The 22243-nt window shown below is 36.5% G+C and overlaps 8 protein-coding genes and 1 long non-coding RNA gene across 11 annotated transcripts; 5 read left to right on the forward strand and 4 right to left on the reverse strand.

Annotated features, from left to right (window-relative positions):
* Positions 1-40: 40 nt before the first annotated feature.
* LOC130504212 (glycine-rich cell wall structural protein-like) lies at positions 41-664 on the reverse strand (the record flags this gene model as incomplete). The annotated part of the gene is made up of 2 exons (XM_056998797.1): positions 424-664; positions 41-375 (listed from the first exon to the last, which is right to left on the reverse strand). Coding segments are annotated over exons 1-2 (576 nt in total), but the record flags the coding sequence as incomplete, so codon positions are not given.
* Positions 665-3738: 3074 nt separating this feature from the next.
* Positions 3739-4320, forward strand: LOC130504210 (lipid transfer protein EARLI 1-like). The gene has a single exon (XM_056998796.1). It carries the CDS (start codon positions 3774-3776, stop codon positions 4143-4145), a length of 372 nt encoding a protein of 123 aa, XP_056854776.1. The 5' UTR covers positions 3739-3773; the 3' UTR covers positions 4146-4320.
* Positions 4321-4832: 512 nt separating this feature from the next.
* Positions 4833-8314, forward strand: LOC130504211 (uncharacterized). The gene is made up of 3 exons (XR_008941186.1): positions 4833-5550; positions 5646-5763; positions 6908-8314. It is a non-coding gene; the product is annotated as an uncharacterized LOC130504211 (long non-coding RNA).
* Positions 8315-9328: 1014 nt separating this feature from the next.
* On the reverse strand, positions 9329-11625 carry LOC108848273 (transcription factor rlmA). Its single transcript, XM_018621594.2, has 6 exons — positions 11039-11625; positions 10626-10737; positions 10349-10520; positions 10072-10274; positions 9745-9908; positions 9329-9661 (listed from the first exon to the last, which is right to left on the reverse strand). Exons 1-5 carry the CDS (start codon positions 11530-11532, stop codon positions 9786-9788), a joined length of 1104 nt encoding a protein of 367 aa, XP_018477096.1. The 5' UTR covers positions 11533-11625; the 3' UTR covers positions 9329-9661; positions 9745-9785.
* Positions 11626-12428: 803 nt separating this feature from the next.
* On the forward strand, positions 12429-15258 carry LOC108848642 (uncharacterized). Its single transcript, XM_018622060.2, has 9 exons — positions 12429-12713; positions 12808-13052; positions 13128-13212; positions 13300-13485; positions 13575-13742; positions 13841-13978; positions 14310-14481; positions 14572-14746; positions 14946-15258. Exons 1-9 carry the CDS (start codon positions 12504-12506, stop codon positions 15040-15042), a joined length of 1476 nt encoding a protein of 491 aa, XP_018477562.2. The 5' UTR covers positions 12429-12503; the 3' UTR covers positions 15043-15258.
* Positions 15259-15471: 213 nt separating this feature from the next.
* LOC108848584 (alkaline ceramidase) lies at positions 15472-17035 on the reverse strand. The gene is made up of 3 exons (XM_018621979.2): positions 16790-17035; positions 16276-16572; positions 15472-16181 (listed from the first exon to the last, which is right to left on the reverse strand). Exons 2-3 carry the CDS (start codon positions 16527-16529, stop codon positions 15668-15670), a joined length of 768 nt encoding a protein of 255 aa, XP_018477481.1. The 5' UTR covers positions 16530-16572; positions 16790-17035; the 3' UTR covers positions 15472-15667.
* Positions 17036-17908: 873 nt separating this feature from the next.
* Positions 17909-19396, forward strand: LOC108851969 (uncharacterized). Of its 2 annotated transcripts, none has more exons than XM_018625450.2 (3): positions 17909-18369; positions 18692-18895; positions 19010-19396. In XM_018625450.2, exons 1-3 carry the CDS (start codon positions 18067-18069, stop codon positions 19139-19141), a joined length of 639 nt encoding a protein of 212 aa, XP_018480952.1. In that variant the 5' UTR covers positions 17909-18066; the 3' UTR covers positions 19142-19396. The 2 variants fall into 2 exon arrangements, with proteins under 2 accessions (XP_018480952.1, XP_018480953.1); XM_018625451.2 differs by having other exon boundaries at positions 19013-19396.
* Positions 19397-19628: 232 nt separating this feature from the next.
* LOC108849446 (mitochondrial pyruvate carrier 4) lies at positions 19629-20989 on the reverse strand. 2 transcript variants are annotated; one of them, XM_018623001.2, is made up of 5 exons: positions 20840-20989; positions 20358-20456; positions 20224-20276; positions 20062-20135; positions 19629-19930 (listed from the first exon to the last, which is right to left on the reverse strand). In XM_018623001.2, exons 1-5 carry the CDS (start codon positions 20892-20894, stop codon positions 19885-19887), a joined length of 327 nt encoding a protein of 108 aa, XP_018478503.1. In that variant the 5' UTR covers positions 20895-20989; the 3' UTR covers positions 19629-19884. The 2 variants fall into 2 exon arrangements, with proteins under 2 accessions (XP_018478503.1, XP_056854778.1); XM_056998798.1 differs by having other exon boundaries at positions 20224-20456.
* Positions 20990-21141: 152 nt separating this feature from the next.
* Positions 21142-22237, forward strand: LOC130504209 (carboxylesterase SOBER1-like; the record flags this gene model as incomplete). The annotated part of the gene is made up of 5 exons (XM_056998795.1): positions 21142-21385; positions 21533-21585; positions 21749-21872; positions 21958-22079; positions 22154-22237. Coding segments are annotated over exons 1-5 (597 nt in total), but the record flags the coding sequence as incomplete, so codon positions are not given.
* Between the last annotated feature and the right edge of the window lie 6 nt (positions 22238-22243).

Raw genomic sequence — 22243 nt, forward strand, 5'->3', positions numbered from 1 at the left:
CACCAGTTCTTCCAAGAACACCACCAATTTCTCTTCCAACCATACCACCAATTTCTCTTCCAAGAACACCACCAATTCTTCCGATAATACCACCAATTTCTCTTCCAAGAATACCACCGATTTCTCTTCCGATAATACCACCAGTTCTTCCAATAATACCACCAATTTCTCTTCCAAGAACACCACCAATTCTTCCGATAATACCACCAATTTCTCTTCCAATCATATCACCAATTTCTCTTCCAAGAACACCACCAATTTCTCTTCCAATAATACCACCAATTTCTCCCTCAAGAAGTCCGCCAACGGTTCCTCCAAAGGCACCACCTATGTCTCCACCAGAAGCACCACCAACCTCTCCTCCGCGTGTACCACCTGTGTCTCCCCCAGTACCTCAACCAACAGCTCCTCCACAAACATCACCAATGTCTCCGCCAAGAATGCCACCAACTTCTCCTCCACGGACACCTCCGGTCTCTCCACCAAAACTTCCACCAGCTGCTCCTCCAAAGAGAGTACCACCAGTGTTTCCACCAACTGCTCCACCACGTGCACCACCGGTACCTCTGCCAAGGTCCCCTCCACCACCTCCACCTTCCCTGCTTGGAACATGCCCTCGTAGGATTGGCCCCCAGTTACGAATATGTGGAAGTATCCTAAGCATTATCGATCGTATTATAGGAATTGGAAGGGTGCAGCCATGTTGTCTTATCCTCCGTAACCTGTCTAATGCTGATGCACTTGCTTGTTTGTGTGAGTCAGTTAGAGCACCACGTGGAAGTCTCCCTCCTAATATCAGCACCCTCTTCAGGAATTGTGGCGGCAGTATTCCTCCAGGCTTCACTTGCCCATGACCACTTCCTTTTGCCACCAGTAACTAAAATTATACTCACTATACCCTCAAATCGTAACTCTCCTATTCTCATATAACTTGAGCTTTGTAACTTTTATACTTTCTTTTTTTTGAAAAAACTTTTATACTTTCTTCCAATAATGAAATAAAAGAAGTCTATAAAGATTATATTGGCTTACCATTGCGTGTTTTTTTTTTTGGGCAAACCATTGTGTGATTATATTTGTTTCTTAAACATACGAAACCTTCGGAGTTCATGGATAGGCTGCGAAATTTTTATCGAGCAACTTGATACATACGTAAACGCAAATCTCAAACAAAATGCATGCAGAAGCTAATTAATGTAGATTTTGTTTTTTTATGAACTAATTATTTAATAATATTGTAAACAGAAATACGTAATGTTTAACCGATTGGATGACACACATATAAAAAACTAGATCCACTAAATTAATGAAAAAATGCATACAACCATGAGATTAAAACCGTGCGCATATGTCCATTTATTGGGAAAATTGCCAATAGAGAACAAAAAAACAAGGGTGTTGTCCCTTTGGTATAAATCATTTTTTGTCCAATTTTTCTCCTTTTTACCCTTTGTATTTCTGAAAACTAATGAAATAAATACTTTTGTGAATCAAAAAAAAAATTTAAAATATAAAGAATTAATAAAACATCTATATACACATGCTGGTATTTTTATTTTTTTCAAAAAGTTGATAAATAAAAATTTGAAAATACGTTCTACTAAAGGTAGAATGTGCCTTCTACGGAAAATGGTATAGTAGAAAGCGATTTCTAAAATAAACACGTTCATCTACTATTTTTAGAAAGTACATTCTACTGTTTACTAATTTTCTAAGAAAGTGGAATGCGCATTCTACTAATCCTAAAGCTATCTACTTTTCGTCCGAAAGCATCTTCTACTTTTATTAAGTATTCTAAATTTCGCGGAATGTGTTTTCTAAAATGTACTCTTCCGTCTACTAAAAGTAGAAAGCGTGTTCTAGATTTTTGTCAATGTTCTAAACTTTTAGAAGCACCTTCTACGGATAAGATACCTGTTTTTTGCGAAAATTAATGAAAAATTCAGTTAAGGAAATATTCTAAAAATCTCCTAAAATATATTCTAACTTCCTAAAACGTGTTATTTTCGATTTTACTTGTCAAAAACTTTTAAAAAATGATTATACCTTGTCTTCTTCATTAATCTATGGGTTTTCCATAGTTTTTCTTTTGATTTTTTTTCACAAACTCTTATTCTCTATGATACATATCTATACAACATGTGGTGTTTTGAATTAGGTGCAATTTTTTGTAAAGGTTAATTTTTATTTTATAAAGTTTACAAATTTTATTTTTATTTAAAGTTTTATTAAAAACATTTTTAAAAGTTATTTTTATTAAAAAGTTCGATAAAATTCAAAAGGTCACAAACATTTTAAATTTTTTATAAATAAAACTTTGTAAATTGTTTTTTTATAAAGTTAGTTTAAAGCTTTTATTAAAAAAAATTAGTAAAGTTTTATTTTTATTTTTATAAAGTTTAAAATTTTTATTTAATTAAAGTTTTATTAAAAACATTTTAAACTTTTTATAAAAATAAACCTTTGTAAAATGTTTTTTAATAAGTTTATTTATCGTTTTATTAAAAAATTGTTAATTATTTTTATTTTTACAAAGTTTATTTTTATTAAAAAATTAAAAGTTTATTTTCCCTTTTTAAAACGTTTTTAATTAATTTTTTTAAAAATTCTTTTTAGTTTATTGTGTTTAATAAAAAACTTTAAACAAAAATTTATAAAAATTTGTAAACTTTATAAAAATAAAAAAAAACTTTACAAAAAGTTTTTAATAAAATTTTAAACAAACTTTAGAAAAATACATTTTAATTTTTTTATTTTATTAAAATTTTTGATAAAATTAAAAAGTTTACAAACATTTTAAACTTCTTATAAAAAATAAAACTTTTAAACTGTTTTTTATTAAAAAAATTGTAAATTATTTTTATTTTTATTTTATTAAGTTTTAAAAAGTTTATTTTTATTAAAATTAATTTTTTTTTTTAAAAAATCCCTTTTAAACGTTTTTAATTATTATTATTTTAAATTATATTAGTTTAATGTGTTTAATTAGATTAATCAAGGGTTAGTTTTGGGATTATGAAAGAAATTATACTAAAGGGACAACTAAATGATGGTTTTATACTATAGGGACAACCATGCTGAATTTTTGTTCCGTTTTGGCAATTTTCCCTTTATTTATCATATAAAACCACTTAAGAAGTTATGTTGTTATAACTGATATTGCGTGGAAGAATCTCAAAATAACATATTGCAATTTGCAAGAAGGGGTCTTACCTAAGCATCCGTTTAATGTGTATGGAGATGAAAAAGGCGTGCGATAGAGCGGTCAGAGGCTCACAAGTCCATACCAAAAGGATCTCGTTGCATACTTAAATTTGGCTGCTGCCTCGCTGATAAAAGAAAGATAGCATGGGCAGGCGGAAAAATTCAGTTGACAGGTTCATTCCTCGATGACGTATTCGATTCAAATCCGCAAAATAAAGAAACAAATAAAATAAACTAATATATTAGAGAAATATTTATTCTTATTAACATTTTAGAATCATTTGTTATAGATATAAATATTTTAAAATTATAAAGTGATTTGTCGTTATCACATTGTCAGAACGAATAAAAATGACCTTAAAAACTCATAAGCTCAGAGATGCGTAAAGGCAATTAACACTTGCCTAACTCTTCAAGACCTCATTTAATTATAGGAAGTTACTGTTAGGCAATTCGAGTTAACTAAAAAAGATGACAACGATTTATGTTCAATGCTTTTCATGGCTCTATAAATACCCACATAGCCTCACCACAAGCATCCACACTTAAAATCAACAAAATACAAAAAAATGGTCTCAAAGAGCTCAAACACCATTAGCCTCATCATCATCTTCCTCATCTTCAGCCTCGCTGAGGCTGACCTCTTGCTCTCGCCTTCGCAGGGCTTTGGTACGTGTCCTAGAGACCCATTGCAACTTGGTGTATGCGCCAATGTCCTTGGCCTAGGCAATGTCATTGCTGGCGACACCAGAGCACGGCCGTGCTGCAGTGCTATCACTGGCCTTCCGAACGTCCAAGTAGCCGATTGCCTCTGCTTTGTCTTCAGGCCACTTCCTTTGGTTTTCGGTATCGATAAGGCCGTTAGAACAATATTTTTCGCTTGTAATATGGTTTTTCCTATTGGCTTTCAGTGTCCACCACCACCAGTATCTAGCCCTTAATCTCACCTGATTAAGAACAAGAACCCTATCCAGTAACTACTTACAACGCAAGTATGCTTATACAGTGTTGATGTGTGTTTCGTTGTTAAACAGGGCGTAATCTCCTAGTCTATATTTAATAAGTGATTTTGACATGTGTCATCACCATATTAATTTTGAAAGAAAAATTATGACATAGCACACTAACATTGATGACATGGCTTGAAGTAAATTATGACATGGATATTTACATTTAGTGTTGATTTATATTTAAGATAATTTTTTAAAATATGGTAATAACTTATAGATCATTATGACATATTTACATTTAATATTGATTTATATTTAAGATAAGTTTTTAAAATATGGTAAATAATAAATTAAATAGAAATATAATAATAATTAAAATTTCGAAATATTATTTAGCTATATTTTTATAATTTTAATTACAAAAACAATTCTTCAAAATACTATGCATTTTTAAGAATAATTTTTTAAATAGTGACATGGACATTTACATTTATTATTGATTTGTATTTTTAGTAAGTTTATAAAATATGGTAATAACTCATAGATCATCATTAATATAGAAATAAATAATATAATGTTATAAATATAAATATAATATTATTTTGAATTTTCAAAATTTAATTCTATTTTATAATTATTATTACTAAAACAATTTTTCAAAATTATACAGTTTTTAAATGTAATTTTCTAATCCAATACTATTAGTTTATTTTTAATATCCATAAATTTTAGAAAATTATTTAGTTTTATGTTTTGATAATTATACACTTAACAAAATTTTCTCTTATATTACAAAATTTGATTTAATATATTTTAACAAAAAGATATAAATTAAAGAATATTTCAAAATTGTAATTTTTATATATATACATATATATTACTAAATATACATTGAATAAAAAATATTTTCTGCACATTGTGCAGGAAAACACCTAGTAGTGACTATATATGTTGTTATGTGTACGAAGAATAATACTTGAATAAATATGTCGTGTGCGAATATTAATATATAATTAAGTGTTACTTTTGTCTTGTTCCCCATATCATATGTTCAAAAAGAGCAGATGGCGGATTTAGTATGTGAGAATATAATTTCCCAAAAAATTGGATAGAACCTAAATGATATATAAAAGATATGTATTAGTTCACAGTTGAAAATATATGATATTTAACATATAGTAGTATTAGAATCTGATGTATATCCGAGCTGAAATTGGTTCGGTCTATAAAAAATTAGCCAATCGATTTTAATTGATATCGACCTAACCCAAATTAGTCTGGCCAATTTAACCTATAATTATCCTATACGATGTAATGATCATCGATATAAGTGGATAGACATATTCTTATTACAGGGGGTGATGGAAATATTCCTCATGGAAATTGTAAATAAGAAGTAAGTGATATACAAAAAGATATGAGATAATTTATTTTTGTCAATCAATTTTAAACTCAAATTGCACGTTTCATGTTGCTACTTACTATATTTAGAGGGAGAGAAACAGAGTGAAACATGGCGAGAAGTTGATGCAATTAACTATGCTAAAAAAGTTTGCAGACAAGTGTATCAGGAACAAGCTTAGTCTGGTCAGATTGAAGGGGAAAAAAGGTATGGAGGATATTCTTTGTTATTGGTTCCAATCTAGAATGTAATCGGTTTCTTTTTGCAATTTGTTATTTCTGGTTGGATCCTAAACTAGTTGGCACTCTAGTGTAAAAAGGCTTTTTTGAATAAATTTAAAATTCATTCAAAAAAAAAATATGGATAATTCAATTATGTACGTTCACTAGTAATTCGTCATCGAAAAATGCTATTCCATACTGTATGTTCAAGGATGAAGAATGGGTCTTTTTTTCATTTAACTGCATGCGGTCCCGAATTTTTGTTTTATCATCTTTGGAGAGAGTTGTCAACTTGTCATCGACGAGTTTTTTTTTCCCGAGAGTTGTCATCGACGAGCTTTCACTTTTGCCCATTTTATGGCGAATTTAAGTTTTTTTTATATACTTTGTACTCCCTCTATTTTAAAATGTTATATATTCTAGACTTTTCGCACATTTTAATAAAACACATTAAATTTGCAAAAGAATGTATGATTATTTATTTTCCATAATTTTAAATCAATAAAAATCCAATAAGTGCAATTAATTTCTTTCTAAGTTTGCAATTAGTTAATGAAATATGCATTGAAAATGTAAAAATAGAACATTTTGAAACAATTTTTTTTCTAGAATATGTAATTTTGTAAAACATAAAGAATATCATTTAAGTGGTATTTAATGTTTTATACAAATATTTTTAAAAAAAATTATATAATTTATCTTGATTACATAAAAATAACATTAAATCAAATAAGTTCAACCATTGTAATTGGTCATAAATGTCAAATAATATCAAATTTAATCTTGAATAATGAGAACATCATTTATTAAATAAAATATTTAAACACCATTTAAAATAATACAAAGAGAGTATATACTTCGGTTCAACTTCTTTTAAAAGTTTGGTTCTATTTGGTAAACTGAGAAAACGATTATCAATTCGATTTGGCAATTAATTATTTTGATTTCTATATTTTTCAAAAAAAGTATAATCAAACCATAAAATGTTCAGCCAAAAATTTGAATCTAACTAACCAAACTAGATGCAAGTGGTTCCATTAAATGAGTTGGAAGAGATGAACATCCATGTGACCCTCTCTACCATAATTTCCTATTCATTTACAATTTATTCTTTTATTTATCTTCCCTAGGCCCAATCATTGTTTTCGGAGGGCTAGTAGTTTGAAGATTTGAGGATCACTTAGAACAGATTAAATTTAAGGAGGATGAACTAGCAGTCTAGCATCATGGAAAAGTGATGGAGAATTGACCAAAGCATCCAACGATCAAGCATAGTGGCAAGAGTCAATTTCCAAAAACGGTCGGAAAAACAAGAGAGAGAGAGAGAAAATATTCTCTCTAGAGTCTCTCCCCCCCCAATCTCTTTAACCTAGCGCCGCCATCATCACAACCCTGTTACGGTGAAGAAGTTCGACGGCAAGTTTGCTGTCCTTCTTCGCCACCCCATTTCCTCTTTTCTTCTCTCTTTTGCCTCTATCCTCCATCCTTCTTCTCTCCATCTATACCGACATGCTTTTCTCCTCTGGTTTCTCTGGTTCACCGGTGATTTAGCAACGGCAATGACGGGCGTCCGTTAAGCCGCTGGAGGAGAAGCGAGGTGTAGCAAGTTGAAGTGTTTGGTGGCGCCAGTAGGTTATCTCTCGCACCAAAGGGTTTTTTCTTAGATCTGGGTCAGATCTAGGGGTCTACGGTTCATCGGGAATTAATGGAGAGCGTCGCTGCCTCGCCTGGAGCCTTCCTTACCGTCTTCCAGACTCTTTGTCGTCGATTTGCTACCCACTGGTCTGTATGAGTTCCTCTTCTCTGTCTCCCGCAGGTACACGATGTAGAGGCCATCGTGGAGGTTTACTCTGTCGCTCGATCTGTCTCTTTGCACAGCAGTGCGTTTGGTGCTTTCGGTTCTGGTGAGCTCCTCCTCTTCGCAGATCGGCAAGGGATCTTGGGCTGTCCCGTAGTTAAGCCGCCGTGGCGTTTGGAGTCTCTCACCTTTGTCGTAGCTCTCGCCTGTTTTGAGAGCTCTGCCTCTTCATGTCCTAAAATCATTTGATTGTTTATGGCTGCCCAAAGATGTTAGCTGCCTTTCTTGAGTCTCGTCGAGCCTTCCGACTTGGTATGTGGCCGGTTTCTGCCGTTTCCCTACCGCCTGCTTCCACACCGTGAAGCTCATGAGTCTTGTAAGGCTTGCTGTTGTTGATATTCCTGGAGGTGGTAGCGTTGTCTGTGCTGATGCAGAGCTTGGTCACCTCTTCCGGCTAATGCGATTGCAGCCTCCCCGCCCAAGGGGACCTCTGATTATCAGACTTCTTTGATGCCTATTGATTCCTTTAGCAGGCTCCAGCTTAAGGTGGCTCAGTCATTTCAACTCTTCAAGTGTATAGTGCAAAGTAACACATCATTAGTCTTAGCATTAATCTAGTTCACTAGATTAGTCCTATTATGTTCTACAAGCTCTTTTAACTTTTTTTGCGGCTTGTACAACCAAATTAGCTTCTTGAAGCTCTTTGGATTTCAAGTTTCACCACTTGTAATCTTTTTCATTACTAGCTAATGATATTAACATTCTTAGCAAAAAAAAAAGAGTCAATTTCCAAGGATTCGAAGGGCTTAATCATCCTATAAATGTTGGTACCTGTGTAGACTGACTATGTGGAGATTATTATGAAGTTCGCGTAAGTGTGTTCAAGGCTCTCATATATACATTTTGATACATCAAAGACTAAATCCACCCATATGCATCATTCGTCGTGTATCATTAATTGCTGCATAAGAATCAGAATATTGTCAATGGTGTGAAGCTGTACGTGGTGAATAACCATTTTCATATCCAAGAACAAGACTGAATAAGCCTCTTAATCCGAACAAGTATAAGTACCAAAGACATGGAAGAATAATAGCGCCATGAAACAAGAGATGGAATCCATTGTAAAAGTTAGAATGAATAAGATGGGACATATAGGATTTACAGGTAAACGAACCTGACACTACACAAGCATAGGGACTTAAAATCATATTTATAACCAAAAACAATAGCACAGTTTCTTTGACTAAAAATAACACAATCCATAGCAGGAACAGCCTGTGTAACTGAAGATATGCCACTGATTAAACTGCAAGACTAGTATAATATGTACCATTACAGAAACGCCATAGAAGTTTAGTGAACAAAGAAACATAGAGAGCTTCACAATGTTCAATTGGAGGCACAAGCTATTCTTCAGCTATCTGATACATTATTGTAATATCAACTTTTTATTTATTTTTGAATTGTTATATATCAAACTTTTAGCAGAACTGGATTCTCAAAGTGTAGACTTAAACGACACTAGTCACAGTAATTAATTTCATTTAAGGACCAGTAAAGTCAATGATAAGTAAGAGGTCCAGTTTCATTTAACTCAGCTGAAGTAACAATTAACATTGAAACATTGGTTTCAGGCATAAAATCTGCAAAATGGCACAAATAATTTCATTTCAGAAACTTTTCAAACTGCAGATTTCATCTCATGCACATACATATTGGTAGAATGCAAATAATTCCAAACGGTAGAACATAGTTAAAACACATTATCATTTTACTGTTGTCTTTTTCCTAGAACATACATTGGAAAATGGCGTTAAATACAAAACATCCGCGCCATTTGACCAGTAGTAACACTAGAGTTTTCAGTAGTAAAGAAAATCACACAGATTCCCTGAATACTGTAAAATACTAAAGTACCCTAACCATGTCGATACACAACCAACTAAAGAAACAAAGAACCCAAAGGAAGACGAAAAATAGCAGAGCATTACAGGAAGTTAAAAAGTGAAAATGGTCATTTCTTCCTTTATCAGAGTTCTTCTACACCCCCCAGGAGTCATAAGTAGGTTCCCTAGATACACACCTGCAAGAGAATTGTCACACATAAGTAACCCCAATGCTGATATATAAACAATCATAATCAGTGAAAATAAAGCTTTCACTTACAACTAGTAGTTCCTAGTCAATTAAGTCAGAACCAGAAGATATCAGGAAGGCTTGTACATATGGCGCCTTAGCATCTCATTTATCCCCACAGCTGAAATGCTTTCACACCCAATAAGATCACGGAGCTTCTCATCACACTGAATAGCCATTGGATTTGTCTGGTCCTGGTAAACATGTTGAAAAAGCAGAACAATAAAGGGTGCTTAGTTGTCTAGTCTGTAATCCATTCAAAAGGCTCTAAAACATATGAAGATGTGAAAATCAAATCCCACTAAAATAAGCTTTGTTAGAACAAAATAAAAAGAAGCAACTAGAGTATTCACTCACCTCTAGGTTGTTGAGTTTAATGTACTCCCAAACACGGCGAATAATCTCTTCCTCCGTCATCTCCGTCTCCCCCGTGCCAAAGAACTTTGCAAGTGGCTCAGATAATGCAACAGCTGAAGTTGAACTAGCAACAGGCTCTGTGTTTTCTGTCTCAGTCTTAGTCTCCACCTCAGCTTTTGCCCGTTTCGCTTGACCAGAGTCCTCTGCCAAAAGATAAACAGTCAGTAACAACGAACTAACCAATAACATATGTAGTTTGAGCAATTGAAACCATTACTTGATGGATCAAGCGGGAGGATATGCTTAGCAAGCAACTTATTCATCTTGAACATGTCAGTGCAATCACACTCAAAAACCACACGCAACGCATCATCACATATGATCTTCCGCTTGTTACTAGGGTCTTGGAGGTTGTTCTTCCTTATGTAAGCCCATAACTGCCTCACAATCTGAAAAAGACAAAACCCAAAACAGAGCAACACTATTATAACAAACCCCCCAATTGCTTATACACACTGGTCATAATCCTGAATGTAAGAAACTGTAAAAATAACCTCAGTTCTGGGAAGAGCAGGTTCACCAACAACAACTTCAAGCTCTGGAGAGACCCTACAGACTTTGTTTAACCCACCAGGACCACCCTTTCTCTTAGTTCCAGCTGGAGCACTGCAACGGAAAGAACATTACACAATCCCCAACTCATAAAAACTTGCAATAACTTCATAAAGTTTGATACTTTGGGTAAAAATTACAAAACTTTGTTAATAAAAATCCAATTTTTAGGATTAACACACTATAATAGAGCGGTGGGTGTGTACCAATGTGCTAAATATAACTCTAGATTGGGCAAATAAACCTAGAAACCAGTAAAATGAAGAAACTTGACCTAAAGATTTAGACTTTCCTAAACCGGAAACCCACCAAAATAGTATATGATGCAAACCCTAAAAGACCCCCAAGAACAAACCTTTCTTTAGGGGCTTGTGAAACCAGAACAGAGGGTCCTTGCCGCGGAGACTGTAGCTGCTGCTGGTGCTGCATCGGCGGCATGTAAGGCGGATACGGCTGCCGGAAATTGAGGTCATAAGAGTGGTAAGGAGGAGGAGGAGGCTGGAGAGCGAAATGAGGAGGGTATTGTTGAGAATGCGAAACAGAGAATTGAGACGGATGTTGAAGTGCGAAATGACCTTTCCCCTGAACATTGACGCCGAAATGCAGCTGCTGCGACGGCGGCGGAGGAGGTTGTGCGGTTGATGCGGAAGCGGAAGCAGAGGAGGTTGATTGGTGAGGACGGAGGAGGAGATTGATCTGGTCTCTGATGAAGCTTGTCTTCTCCGTGAGGTCTAACCCTAGCTTAGCTTCAAGCTGCTGAACGACGCTGGTTAACGATGTGAGGGAGCTAAGGTCGGATTGTCGGAGCAGAGTCTCGACTCCTTTAGCTAGATCCTGGTCCGACACCATTGTAACAAAAGCAAACAAAAAAAACAAATCTCTCTCTTTCTCTCTCTCTTACCCTTGTCCCTTTCTCTCTCTTACTCTTGTCCCTGTTTTACCTCTCTGTCTCTCTCTTTATAAGTCTTTGAATGACGAATGTACCCTTTATGGTTGGTTTTGATTTATCTACTTAGTTTAAATGTCCGTATTACCCTTGTGAGTCACGGTGTTAAAGTTTATGGGTAGAGGGTAGTATCGTCGTTTTGGTGACCTCGTTGCTTTAACTTCCTGGCCAGCTGGCTGTAACTTGAACCCATCTTTTCACTCGATTGTTAAATGTCCTCTACGTCCCCTGAGATTTTGACGCGTTTTATTGTTGTTGGTTTCGAGAAGCTTGAGGATATAAATGGTATTTTGTCATCATTGGATCGTGAATCTTTTAAGTAAATTAGTACAGATTGATAGTTTTGTGACAACAAAAAAGATTACAGATTATTATCCTGTGACAAGTAAGATTGATGTAAAAAAAAATAATTATCTCATCCTCCATTTATTTGAAGAGACAAGGAATAGTATATAAAGATAAATATTTTTAAGTTATTTCAAATAATTAATTAGAATGTTGACAGAAAAAAAAATTCAAAAATTAACTTTCAAAGTTTTCTATTTTTAATAATTAAAAGTGATAAATTATCAAAAATTAAAAGTAATTAAATTTCTTGAGATATTATTAATTTTCCATCATTTGACAAAATTTTAATATTAAAGATACTTTTTTAATATAGATGAAAATCTATATTAAATATTAGTATATCATTAAACTAATATTACTAATGGGCTAGAACAATAAGGCCCAATAAGAAACATTAAGCCTGATTCTCACAATAGTCGTCGGCCTCTAAAGCGACCGCGAAGTTCTTGCTGCTCGAATAGATTCACGAGTCGACTCTTCTATTCGAAGTCTAGGGCAATTGTTGCGCAAGGAGATTCTTCTGAGGATGAAAAGTGAGAGAGAAGAAGTCAAGAACGGTGGTTTCGAGAAGGAGGAAGAAGAAAGAGAGCTAAAGCGTAAGAGAGCAATGGAACGGTCTCCACCAATAGATGAGCTCGAAGACGACGAAGGCGACGCCTTTAAAGGTCGCGGGAAGCATTCGCGCCACGTCGAAGTCCGTCGCGATTGCCCTTATCTCGACACAGTCAACCGTCAGGTAAAATCACCATCTTACTTACCGACCAAAGTCTTGTGCTTTTGCAAAACTTGTAATGTAATCTAAATCTTTAATGTTTTGGTTTGGTTTGCAGGTATTGGATTTTGATTTCGAGAGGTTCTGCTCTGTCTCCTTGTCGAATCTGAACGTTTACGCGTGTCTCGTCTGCGGGAAGTACTTCCAAGGGAGAAGCCAGAGGTCTCATGCTTATACGCATAGCTTGGAAGCAGGACACCACGTTTACATCAATCTTTTGACCGAGAAGGTCTATTGTCTTCCTGATAGTTACGAGATTAATGACCCTTCTTTGGATGACATTCGACACGTCTTGAATCCAAGGTTTGTTGGATCTTCTTACTACTTATCTTCTTGCTAGTTCCTTCTTATCAAGGCCTTGGTGATATACATTTGTAGGTTTAGTAGGGGACAAGTGGAAGAGCTTGATAGGAATAAGCAGTGGTCTAGGGCTCTTGATGGCTCTGACTATCTTCCGGGAATGGTAGTTCTCTCTCTTTCTCTCTATTTGGGATACAGTTTGTCATTGAGTAAGTTTTGTCTCCTAAAAGCAGTTAACTTTATGCAATAGGTGGGGTTGAACAACATACAAAAGACTGAGTTTGTGAATGTTACAATCCAGTCGTTGATGAGAGTTACTCCTTTAAGGAACTTTTTCCTTATCCCTGAGAACTATCAGCATTGCAAGTCTCCTCTTGTTCACCGCTTTGGGGAACTCACTCGTAAGATTTGGCATGCTCGAAACTTTAAAGGACAGGTCTGACTCTATTATCATGCCTCACTTTTTCATATCCTCACCTAATGAGAGGACCGACCTTGCTAATTTAATTTACATTTTGGCAACAGGTCAGTCCACATGAGTTCTTGCAAGCGGTCATGAAGGCTAGCAAGAAACGATTCAGGATAGGCCAGCAGTCAGATCCAGTAGAGTTCATGTCGTGGCTGCTCAACACTCTGCACATGGATCTTAGGCCTTCAAAGAACGCTAGCAGTATCATCCATCAGTGCTTCCAGGTATGCTTCTATCCTTTTGACACGTCAACGTAATGTAGTTCGATACAACTTCGTGCGAAAAGATGCATTTTCATATAATCTGGTAATCATCATCACAGGGTGAGTTGGAGGTTGTGAGAGAGTATCAAGGCAATGAAAACAAAGAAGTCTCCAGGATGCCTTTTCTGATGCTTGGGCTAGATTTGCCACCGCCTCCTCTTTTCAAAGATGTCATGGAGAAAAACATTATTCCACAGGTATATCACACACCTCTTGCTTTAGACTTTTAAGTTACGGCTATTTCAACCTTGCAAATTTTGCTGCGGTCCCTTTTACAAAACGCATTCCAGAAAGGGGGACATCATGATGAATAACATGTGCGGTGTGTTGAGCTAGAAAACTTACAAGGTTACTGTGTGATGTTTAGCATAGGGTTGACCGTCTTTTTTGGAATCCACTTTATGAGTTAGAAGAGTTCACTTGAGTCCTTTTTGGTTTGGAATCCACTAAGGATTGCCATTGCGTCTTTGAGTTTTTAGTTAGCAAAGTGAGATAAGCAGGAGCTAATTTTGTTTATGTTTGGTTCAGGTTGCTCTATTCGATTTATTGAAGAAGTTTGATGGAGAAACTGTGACGGAGGTGGTCCGCCCTAAGCTAGCCAGAATGAGATATCGTGTAACCAAGTCTCCTCCTTACCTGATGTTCCATATGGTTCGGTTCAAGAAGAATAACTTCTTCAAGGAGAAGAACCCTACCTTGGGTGAGTCTATTTGGATTTTTGTGACATTAATGTTTTACAAGGATCATTATTGCTTGGTTAATTTTGACTCAAATTTTGTCCACGGCACAGTTAACTTCCCAGTGAAAGACATGGAGCTGAGGGATTACATACCATCACTGCCTACTGCTGCAGAAGGCGAGAAGGTCTCTTCAAAGTACAATCTAATCGCCAACATTGTGCATGATGGTAAGCCTGAGGATGGGTACTTCAGAGTCTTCGTGCAGCGCAAGTCACAAGAACTATGGTAAGCTTTTATCCCTTGTAAAAAAAGTTGTGCTTCTTTTTTACTTGCGTGAGATAGGAATGTCAAAAATTTCACTTATCTCGTGTGTTAATGTTTCGCAAATGAGCTTTCTAGCATATCAGATATATCTCAGTTCGAACACACAGTGACGGGTATGTTAGCATAAAACTGACGGAATATTAATGTCAATGCATTGCAGGTACGAGATGCAGGATTTGCATGTGGCAGAAACACTTCCCCAAATGGTAGAACTATCAGAAGCATACATGCAGATATATGAGCTGCAGGAGGAATAGAGCAGAGCAGGAGACAAACTTTTACTCATCGCTTTAAGAGTTAGTTTTCCAGGTTTTTTCTTGGATTGAAGACTGAGATTGTAAAACTTGTTTCACAGCTTTTGGGAGATAATATTGTTCCTCTTAACTAGGCCAGAGAAAACCTGTAATAGCTTTGGATACATCATTTTGAAAGACCATTCAAGGAAAAACAAAATATGAGTTTTGGGAACATCATTGTGAGATTTTAAAAAGTTCATTACGTAAAAAGTTAGAGAACCCACTTCTTTCTAAGGTATTGTGAAGACCTTGAATCAAGCTTTATGACCTGACAACAAATGTTGACGAAACACAACCCAAAAGGATTGTTGTTAAATTGATTAAGAGAACCTTGATACTTGAGAAGGAAGAATGTGATCAAGTTAAAGATGATAATGCACAAAGACAGCGTTTCAGCAAGTTAAGAAATCAATTCTTCATAAGATCATCATCCATTCATCCCCAAGAAAACTAATACAAAGAACAAAAAAAATTCTAGACTCTGAGAGTACCTTCACTTGCAAAAAATGAAAACCAACGTCGAAATTTCTGACAAAACGATGAACAAAAAAAACTATATTTATGATCTTCTGGGCTCTTTTCCCCCTCATTGAGTTTTTGGCTTCTCGATCTTGACGTAAGGAAGAACTCCCAGAAAGTACTTCACCTTCGGATTCCATCCACGCTGCTGAGCTCGACAGAACATCAAGAACGTGTTGGCACAGTAGGAGTTGAAACTCATGAACACATGCCACAGGGCATGCCCCTGAGGGTTCACAGGCCACTGAGATATCCTCTCGCAGAAAACACGGTCACAGAACCAGCAAACACTCCCCACAAGAATCGTGGCGACATACCACTTGGCAATCCTTTTAGCCGCGGTATCCTCGGTGTGAATGTAGTACTTGTACATCCGAGGGATGCAGAGAAGGCAAAGGACCACGTAGTGGACCTTGAAACCGATCCCAAACCTGAGGAAAGCGTGGACAGCAGCGAAAGCAGCACCGTAGAGGAAGAGAAAAGTGGGCATGGTGCTTCTGTAATGCCAGTCCGGCGAGTAAAGGATGTACATGTAGAGAAGTATCTCCCACACCATCGGCGTCTCATCGCTCTGCTGTTGCCTGCGCTTGGATCAATCAAAAGAGACCAAAACTCGAATCAAGAAAAAAGCTAACAAGCTAGAAACTTTTTTTTGAAGGGTAGTAACTAACTTACACGTGCTGCAAAGTGGCATGGTAGAGCATGCTGCCGATAGCGAGGATCATGTTGGAAATGTGGAGGATGCTGAACCTCTTCTCGAACCGTTGCCTTAAGGCGTTGACGAGACCGATGAGAGCCAAGAGGATCCCAGGGACGTTGGAGATGGTGTTGTAGAACTCTGCAATGTAAGAGGAGTAGGCGTAGTTCTTCTCACAACACTCTATGGTGGAAGTCACCGGACCCCAGAAGCTCGATATCCCATCTGCCATTTTTCTAATCCTTCTCGAAAACTCAAGTGTGAGACTTTTGACACTACAAATACCAAAAGTAAACAAACTCATCAGAAAACTAATCTCAAAGGAACCACACAGAAAGAGCTAAAAGAGTGATGGAGGATCTAGGTCAGATCAATACAAGGGATGATTCAGAAGAAAACCCAGATCCAAAAAGTCAGAAATGTGAAAACTTTACGATCGAGGAAGCGAAATAAGAGAATCTAAACACGAAACGGAACAAACGAAGAACAAACCGTTTAATCGAGGCGCGGGAAGGGTGTTAAAAGAGATCTATTCTCTCTCTCTCCTTCACCCAGCGAAAGCTCTTATAGTGTTGTTAATAAAACCTCTTAGCCATGGGAGATCGGAGGAATCAGATGCGAACAAATCTTCGGGATGACCTTTCTCGGAGTCTCTCTCTATTTCTCCCCTTCTCTGTTTCGACAATTGAGGGGTATTTTCGTCTTTTAATTTCTGGGATTTTGGATTAAGTTAAGAGAATAAATAAAAGAAAGACCTAGTGTGGCGCGCTGACTAGTATACACCGTCGACACTCGACATGTGATGATGGTGGTCAAATGGTAAATTAGTGATTAGTAAATTTGTATTTGGGTTTTAATGTGGATTAAAAAAATTACTGATTAGGGACGTATATTAAAGCTTTCTTACCTGATTTAGGTATTCAGATTATCATCCAATCATTTAAAATATGTAGCTTGACTTTATGATTAATACAACTTTTTCACTTGTTTTTTTAAAAAAATTGGAAAGAATTTAATTTAAAATTTAAGTAATTGTTTCTTAACAACAAAATAAGAAATGGCAAAGCTAAAATATTCAAAATCATATGAAGCTTCTCATAGTTGCAAGCAGAAAAACGCTTTTATGGTTTCCCAGTTAACTTTGACTTGTTTTAACGGTTGAGAGATTTTCATGAAGAAATTATTTTTAACCAAAAAAAAAACATAAACTTGGCAAGGATTAAGCACTAGCTAGTCACTGACCACTCATCAGGTAACCTAATAAAATTAGAAATGGCATCCTAAAACAATCACATTCATGTGAAGACTGAATCTTGGCAATTTGATTTTTTTTTTTTTGCTCTTATGTTTTACATAATTATCTTGTCTCCTTCTTTTGCTTGAGGCAATGTTCTTATGTGTTTTTATTATCCATGGTTTTCGTCATTGTATATTGTGATCTCTTGAGGGAAAGACGTATATGATCATCACATTCATGTGTTGGTTGAGTTTTGTATGATAAAAAAGTTATAATAAAAATAAATTTACAATTTAGAAAGTGACATTCTTCGGTAACGGATTTAAATTGGTAGACGCGAATATTACAGTATATATAATGAAACACCCTCTAACTCAGACAGAGTCTTCAGGCAAAATTGGATCTCAGAAAAGGATCTTTCTTTGTTCTTACGGAGGAAGACAAAAAAATCGATCAGCAGCTGGATTGGGACATTGTGATTGGAATATTGGATTTGATCATTGGAAGAATCAGCGAATCGCGAGTTGTGGTTATGGAAGGAGTAGGAGGAGGACGGTTAGGAAGATCCTCGACTCGTTACGGAGGACCGGCGACGGTGTTCACAGGGCCGGTGAGGAAGTGGAAGAAGAAGTGGGTTCACGTCTCTCCCTCCGCCAAGAAACACAACAATCACTCCTCCTCCGCTGCTAATGGATCATCATCGCAGTTGCTTCTCTTCAAGTGGGCGCCATTGTCTCAGAACAACGAAGAAGAAGATGGTCAAAGCGAGAGTCTTTCTCCGAGCGAGGACTCCGCACTAGATCCTCCGCGGCGGCGCAGATTCAAATTCGTTCCGGTTAGGGTTTAATCGTTCATATCAAACATTTTTAGAAAGCCCTCTCACCCTTTTTGAGAGCTACATATGAAAAGGACACTCATTAGACTTAGCTTATGTCTTATGTCTCATTAGTACATCATGTTTTGAAAATGTTTCTTTCTAAAGTTGTGAACTTTGTTAGCAAGAAAGTTAAGACATTGGAGTTTCGTTTGCTGTATGGTTGAATCGTCTTTGGATTAAAATTATGGAGCTTCAGTATTTTTTTCATTCATTCAACATATTATTGGTCGTTTTATAGAGTTCTTGTGAAGTTTTTAAGTGGTGGGATTAAATGGTGTAGATCGCACTACTTGAAGAGCAGAAGAACCAAGTTACAGAAACTGAGGATGATGATAAGGTTGAAGAAGAAGAAGAAGACGAAAAGGCTGAGGAAGAGGAGAAGAAAGAAATTGAGCAAGACGCAAGTGCAGCAGAGCCAAGCGAGAAGAAAGCACAAATTGAGGAAAAACCAGACATGAATGATGTTCCTATGGAAGATAATCAGGTAACATTTTCTCTTTTTTTTTTTGTCCTCACGCTGCAAATTTTGAATACACTACAGTCTATTTGAAGAAGTGATCTTAAATTAGATACTTGAATCTCTCTATCTGTTTCTCAGCAGGAGGAAGAAAAAACAGTGCGACAAGATCTGAACGAAAGCAGTAAGGATTCGGGACTCAACTTGAACGCAAACGATGTAGATGTAGATTCTGAAAACAATTCCAAAGGGGCCGAGCCATTAGAAGAGTGATATATACTGGCGCCATTTACGTCCCCTTGTCCTCAAGGTTCACCACGTTGTCAGGAACAATGACCAAATACAGAAAAGTAGAAAGCAGTTGTTAGAGATGGATGCAGATCCTTGTTCTGGTCTGTACTTCCACACGGCTTGTTCTTTTTTCCTTTTGCTGACCAGACTCGATTCATTTGGAACTAAACATTCGATTCATAGAAGATATTTTGTTCTGAATTTTAATTTGATTATGAATGATGCAGTTTCATAGGATATGAATAGAGCTTTTGACCTCATTGATTTAAGCAAATAACAAACCTCAGGAAAATGATGTTTCAGATTCATTATTACATTCCTGTGACATCTCTGGTACTATTGATATCGAGTCTTTTATTCATGTTCTTCTGGTGGAAGTGGCATAATGATGGACGACTGTTCAATGTGTCAACTTAAATATGTCGGCACGGAGAGAGAGAAGACTGTTATTGTATAGAAAGGGAAGAAGAGCTTATAAGGTACTTATCACAGCCGCAGGAGAAGCTCACTGAAACAAAGTTCCCATAGATACCGCATCAAAGACAGAGAGAAGCGTTTATGGGGTATTAAAAAGATGAACTTATTTCATAGTAAATCGACCCTTAAGATCTGAGAATGAAAAGGAAAAATCAAATATCATGAAACTAGATTTTCAAACACAAGCAATATGGAGATGATATCCCATCTTTCCTTTGATGCTTTCATCTTCTTGTTTTTCGTCGTAATCATTCTTTGGCAACAACAGGCTCCACATCAGATGCAAAATCGTTTCTGTAGAGCAAAAACAAAATGTTCACTAGTTAACAAAATGTTCATTAGTAGAAACTAGAAAGCATTGCAAATAATAGCCAAAAAGAAGATATAAGATATTAGAAGAAATGTAAGAAGTAATGGGATCTCACTTGATTTTACGAGCAAGCTGGTACATGCCAGTCCCAGCCATAGCAACATTGACGCTAAAGAGGTTCCAGTTTTTCTGTAAATCAAAATCAAACAAAAGTCAGAAAAGAGGCGTGATGGCATTATATGCATAATGAGAAGTGTTCAAGAAAAGGACAACTCACGGGAGTGATAACCATGCTGTAACGAGACCAGATAACTCCAGTGCATGTAACAGCTAAAAGAGATAATATTAGAGTAAGATCATTGAGAGGTATGACAAAGACAAACAAAGGAAAGGAAAGTGGGATGCAATTACCAATCTGTTGAGGGTATGATATTTTGTCAGTAGGTTTAGCAAAGTCTGCAATGTTAGCAATGCTTATTCCCCACTTGAACGTTGGCGCCCAGAAATGAACTGACCAAAAAAAAACAAGAGACACTTGTTCACATCCACAACCAGTTTCAGACTGCTTATTAACATCATCACTTGTTTAATTACAGTTCTGTTCTGAGAATTGGATAGCACAGACTTAGAACAAAACACGAGGATTATCAATTCACTGATGTATAAAAGAAGAAAGAGTGATCCTTTGTTGTGTACCATCAAAGTTCTTACATTTCCCCAAAGATCATATATCAATCCTAATCCGAAAAGTCAAAAACCCACCAACAAAGTTTTGATTTTTATCAGTAAAAAACAAACCAGGATTCACCACAATGAGTCCTAGATTGCTCAATTATCCAAAATCGAGAGTAGATCGAAAAAGGTAACATCTTTGAATAGGAGGAGGGACTCACTGGTTTTAGGACCGGCAGGGTGATTCCACAGAGCTTGAAGCCTCGATGTCGCCATTTGATATTCGATCAATCAATCTTCTCTCTCCCCACCAGATTCTCTCTTTCGTTTCCTTTCCTCTGTCTCTTCTTCTTACCAAAGGGCTGCTGGTAAAATACGATGTCGTTTAGACACAAAAGCCTGCACTCGAGGGCTTTTCAGTCATTTCCGCTTCTCCTCTCTGTTTTCTCTCAGTTGACTTTTGAGATTTAAAAAGTCGTCGACAAGACTTTTCAGATATATCACTATAAGAAAAATAGCGCAAGGTACCGTACATACAAGTCGTTCTTCTCTGATGGTCAAGCTGTTGAGAAACTGCTTCTTTTGTATCTCTTCTTCCTCGCGGAACTCAGACGCCATGGCTCGACGACCCTTCATCTTGTGGCTTCACGGGTTAGGAGACTCTGGACCCGCCAACGAAAACATCAAGACAGTTTTCAAGTCCCCGGAGCTGAGTGACGCTAAGTGGCTCTTCCCTTCTGCTCCATACAATCCCGTTACCTGCAACCGTACGATCTTCCTTGTTATATTTATTGTCTTTGTTCTTTGGATTCATATTTTTTTATTGCTCTGTGGTTTGGTGTCCAATATAAAGATCAAAATGTTGTCTGAAAAAAATCTTTGATCCTTGTTTCATTATTGTTTTTATTGTGCAGAGGGTCGGGTGATGCCTTCTTGGTTTGATGTCCCTGAGCTTCCTTTTAGAGCGGTATTTCTTTCCTTCTCTCTTGATCTGAACTCTCTAAACTGCTAGCTACTTCCACACCCTTGGATTTTGTAACGTTATGTAATATTAGCATTCTTGCATTTTTTTTTTACAAATTCTATTTGACGGGATCACGTCTAGTAAGTAACTTTGGTTTATGTGTTAGGGATCTCGAATTGATGAAACCAGCATTCTTGAAGCTGTTAAGAAGGTCCATGCGATTATAGACCAGGAGATTGCTAGAGGAACGAGACCAGAAAATGTGTTTATCTGTGGAATAAGCCAAGGAGGTTGCTCTCTCTCTACTCTCTTTGCCTCTTTTCATGAATCTTCACTTGCAATTGGTGGCTCCTAACACTAAGATTCTGAATGCAGGTGCTTTAACATTGGCTAGTGTTCTTCTTTATCCAAAAACACTTGGAGGAGGAGCTGTCCTTAGCGGTTGGGTTCCATTAACTTCTTCAATGATCAATCAGTTTCCAGAAGAAGCTAAAAAGGTGCATCAACTGTATTTTTCCTGTCATTGTTTTTTGAGTTTTCTAAGTCTCTTCCATGTTTTTGGAAAATGTAGACACCGATCTTGTGGTCTCATGGGACTGATGACGAGCTTGTGCTCTTTGAAGCTGGTCAAGCTGCTCTTCCTTTTCTTGAAAAAGCCGGT

Source organism: Raphanus sativus, unplaced genomic scaffold (genome assembly GCF_000801105.2).
Source record: "Raphanus sativus cultivar WK10039 unplaced genomic scaffold, ASM80110v3 Scaffold1423, whole genome shotgun sequence".
Lineage (NCBI taxonomy): Eukaryota > Viridiplantae > Streptophyta > Magnoliopsida > Brassicales > Brassicaceae > Raphanus > Raphanus sativus.